The sequence below is a fragment of the Gavialis gangeticus genome, unplaced genomic scaffold (genome assembly GCF_001723915.1).
Source record: "Gavialis gangeticus isolate Ggan-Ray unplaced genomic scaffold, GavGan_comp1, whole genome shotgun sequence".
In the NCBI taxonomy this organism is placed as follows: domain Eukaryota; kingdom Metazoa; phylum Chordata; order Crocodylia; family Gavialidae; genus Gavialis; species Gavialis gangeticus.
In genome coordinates this window covers 8,282,203-8,285,332 of record NW_017729029.1, presented here as the reverse complement: position 1 = coordinate 8,285,332, position 3,130 = coordinate 8,282,203, and the positions used below count along the sequence as shown (strand labels likewise).

General features: G+C 51.4%; 1 protein-coding gene across 3 annotated transcripts in view; it reads left to right on the top strand.

Moving 5' to 3' along the window:
- The window catches only part of LOC109300514 (diacylglycerol kinase eta-like), a 167,001-nt gene that overhangs the window by 139,944 nt on the left and 23,927 nt on the right, over positions 1 to 3,130 (top strand). For all 3 annotated transcript variants that reach the window (XM_019521176.1, XM_019521174.1, XM_019521175.1), the window contains exons 19-21: positions 76 to 172; positions 744 to 851; positions 2,482 to 2,595. In XM_019521176.1, the coding sequence (XP_019376721.1) occupies positions 76 to 172; positions 744 to 851; positions 2,482 to 2,595 (319 nt within the window). The remainder of the gene's footprint in view (positions 1 to 75; positions 173 to 743; positions 852 to 2,481; positions 2,596 to 3,130) is intronic.

Sequence of the window (3,130 nt, the reverse complement as noted above, 5' to 3'; positions counted from 1 at the left end):
GGGGGGGGGGGGGGCCTCAGACAGATCCTGTCTTGATTGCCAGCACTGACTCTCCACTATTTGCTTCCCATACAGCAGTCGCACCAAGAACATGATGTGGTATGGAGTGCTGGGAACCAAGGAACTTCTGCAGAGGACTTATAAGAACCTGGAGCAGCGAGTCCAGCTGGAGGTAATCAGAGGAGACATTGACCAAAGGGCTGGGGGACTTTGGGAACATAGGTGAACTGTATGAGACAGTGTGTGTGGAGTGCTGGATAAACTGGCGTTCCCTTTGTGGGGCACTGAATGTTGGGTTGGGGAACCATTCATGGCTCATGGAATCAGCTACAGTTGCACACTGCTCACTTCACTTCAGTGATGGCAATAAAAGGTGCCAAAAGGCCCTTTATATGAGCACTAGGACTCATTCTGTGTTCTCTCGGTCCTTAGTCCTAACTGGAGTCTATTAGCCTTTCCCCTTGTATTTGGAAAGAGCCTCACTTCATACGGTTCCTCCCATTCTGATTGCCTAGTGGGAGGGTTTATCTTAGGTGGAAATCCTTTTCTCCCAGTGGGAGGAAGGAAAGCAGTTGGCCTGGCAGCTTCCCACCTTCCAGAGCAGTCCTGCCTCTGCTGCTTGACTGAATGGTACTCTGACACCTGCTGCCTCCAAGACCCACAGCTTGGGTCTTTGGACAAGTTGTGGCAAGTGGTGTCCCCAAACACTCTGAAGAGCTCTGCTGCCTGCTCTTGTCTTGCAGTGTGACGGCGTGTCCATCTCGTTGCCCAGCTTGCAGGGGATTGCAGTGCTCAATATCCCCAGCTATGCAGGTGGCATCAACTTCTGGGGAGGCACCAAGGAGGATAATGTGAGTTTGGGGCAGGGTCTAGGGTTGTGAAGGCCTTTGGCTGTCGGTGCTGTTTCTATCTCTAAATGTTAAAGAGTTTGAAGGAGTTGAAGCAGGAGGCCCCTCGTCATTTAGGGGCCAAACATCAATGCATGGGTCCTTCTTGTTGTGGTCTTCCACTAGCCCTAGTAAGACCAGGGGCTATCTCCTGTCAGGTCCAGTCAGACTGGAAGTGTCATCCAGTTTGGCTCACTGCTCCTGCCAGCTGTCACTGCAGACAACTTTGAGGGGCTGTGAGGCAGGGAGGGGAAAGTCTGTCACTTGGAGGCAGTGCAGTCTGCTGGGAATAGCAAAGGGCTGGTGGTCATGGCATTGAGGTCAGGCAGGAATACTTGGGGTCCAGAAGGAATTTTACCCAATGGGCAGATTGGTACAGACTGTGGGGTTTTTGCCTTCCTCTGTAGTGGGGGACTTGGCCCTCTACCTGGAATCTCCTGAGCATATATTAACAACCTTTTACAGAAGCAGGACTGGTTGCCACAGTTCCCCTGCTTTACCTGTGGCAGGTTAGGGGATTGTGTCTTGTGTTGTGTCAGGGTTGATGGTAGCTTTATGAAGAGTTTAGACTATGGATTTATATAGGATGGTTTGGATAGGGATGATCCTGTCTCGGGCAGGGGTTGGACTTAGGTAACTTCCAGAAGTCCCTTCCAGTCCTGCTTCTCGAGGATTCTATGATTGGCATCCAGTGCTTGACTCTGCCAGTGCATGACCATGCTGCACCTTTCTGGCCTTGGAGCCTGGAATTATGTGCACTCTTCTTCATCCCTTTCCTTCATGTGCCATGGGAAGGGGTAAGGAGCTCTGTATTGCCCTCTGCAGTGCCTGACAGCTCCTGCACTGCTTTGAGACAGGAGTTATAATCAGTCTTTCTTCAAGGCTGCAGCTGGCTGCCTGCAGGGTCAGGAATTTTTTTCCCAGTGTCCAGTTAGCCAGATGTAATTTTTTTTGTTTGTTTGGTTCATTTTGGTTTTGGTTTTTTTTGCCCCTTCCTTTGAAGCATTGCCCAGACAGATTCTGTGATTAGCTGATTGGCCAGGCCACAGCTGGGAATGGTACATAGGATGTAATAAATCACTGCTTTGATGCACCAAAAGTCCCTTTTTGCAGATGCCTACCCAATACTCACAGGCTAGATTGGTGTCAAACTGATCACCAGATTTTGAGTTGGGAAGGAATTTTCTCCCTCATCAAATTGGCAGGGACCTTGGGGGATTTTTTACCAGCCTCTGCAGCATGGGCTGTGAATTGCCTGCTTGGTTTATCCAGGACTATCTCATTAATTGGTTCTCTGCTATTGCAGGCGCCTTGGGCATTGGTGCCATCTGGGTCTCTTTTGCATTTGCCTGTGGCACAAGACAGTTCAGTTACCTGAGGACTCAAGGCTTTAGCCTAACCCAAGTTACTGGGCTTAGTGCAGAGATGACTAAAGTGTAATGTCCTGTGATGCGCAGGAGGCCAGAGGAGTGGACCCCAGTGATCCCTTCTGGCTTTAAACTATCTGGCATTGGGAGGAGACAGATGGATGTAGTCTGTGTAACAGAAAGTTGAGGGGCTTGTGGAAACCATGGGCTTTGCTGTTCCCCTGCAGAACTTTGGGGCCCCCTCGTTTGATGACAAGAAGCTGGAGGTGGTTGCTGTCTTTGGCAGCATCCAGATGGCAGTGTCTCGAGTCATCAACCTGCAGCACCACCGCATTGCCCAGGTAAAGCAGCACCCACTGCTGCACCTCTGCTTCTTAGCCCAGATCTCAGGGTGTGATCTGGGCAGGGGCTGACCAGTTGCTTTAGTCTGAAGGATGGAACTGATGAACCCATCTGGGCACCACCTGCTTACAAAGGGATGGGGCTTAGGGTGGGCCCTATCTGTAGTGGCCCCCCCTCTCACCTGGGTACCCAGCAGGGGTCAGCTTTGGGTGGGAAAACAAAGCATCCTCTGCTGCAGAGAGCAGATGTGGGTCACCTTTAGAGTCACACCCTGGATGGGGGGCAAGTGAGCAGGGAGAAAGTCTCCCACTGAAGTGGGGAGAGAAGGCTCTAGCCTGCTGGGGCTGTATTGAAGGATCCAAGAGGCAGGGAGTACCTTGGTATGTCCCTATGGGAAGTCCATGAGCTGCAGTGTGGGGCCAAAGGCTAGCTTCATTTGCCAGGGGAGTTCTTGCTCTTGAGCCCTCTGCTGGGTTGGGGTTGCTGACTTGCCATTCAGTGCCAGCCTTCTGTTCTCTCTTTGCCTGGCAGTGT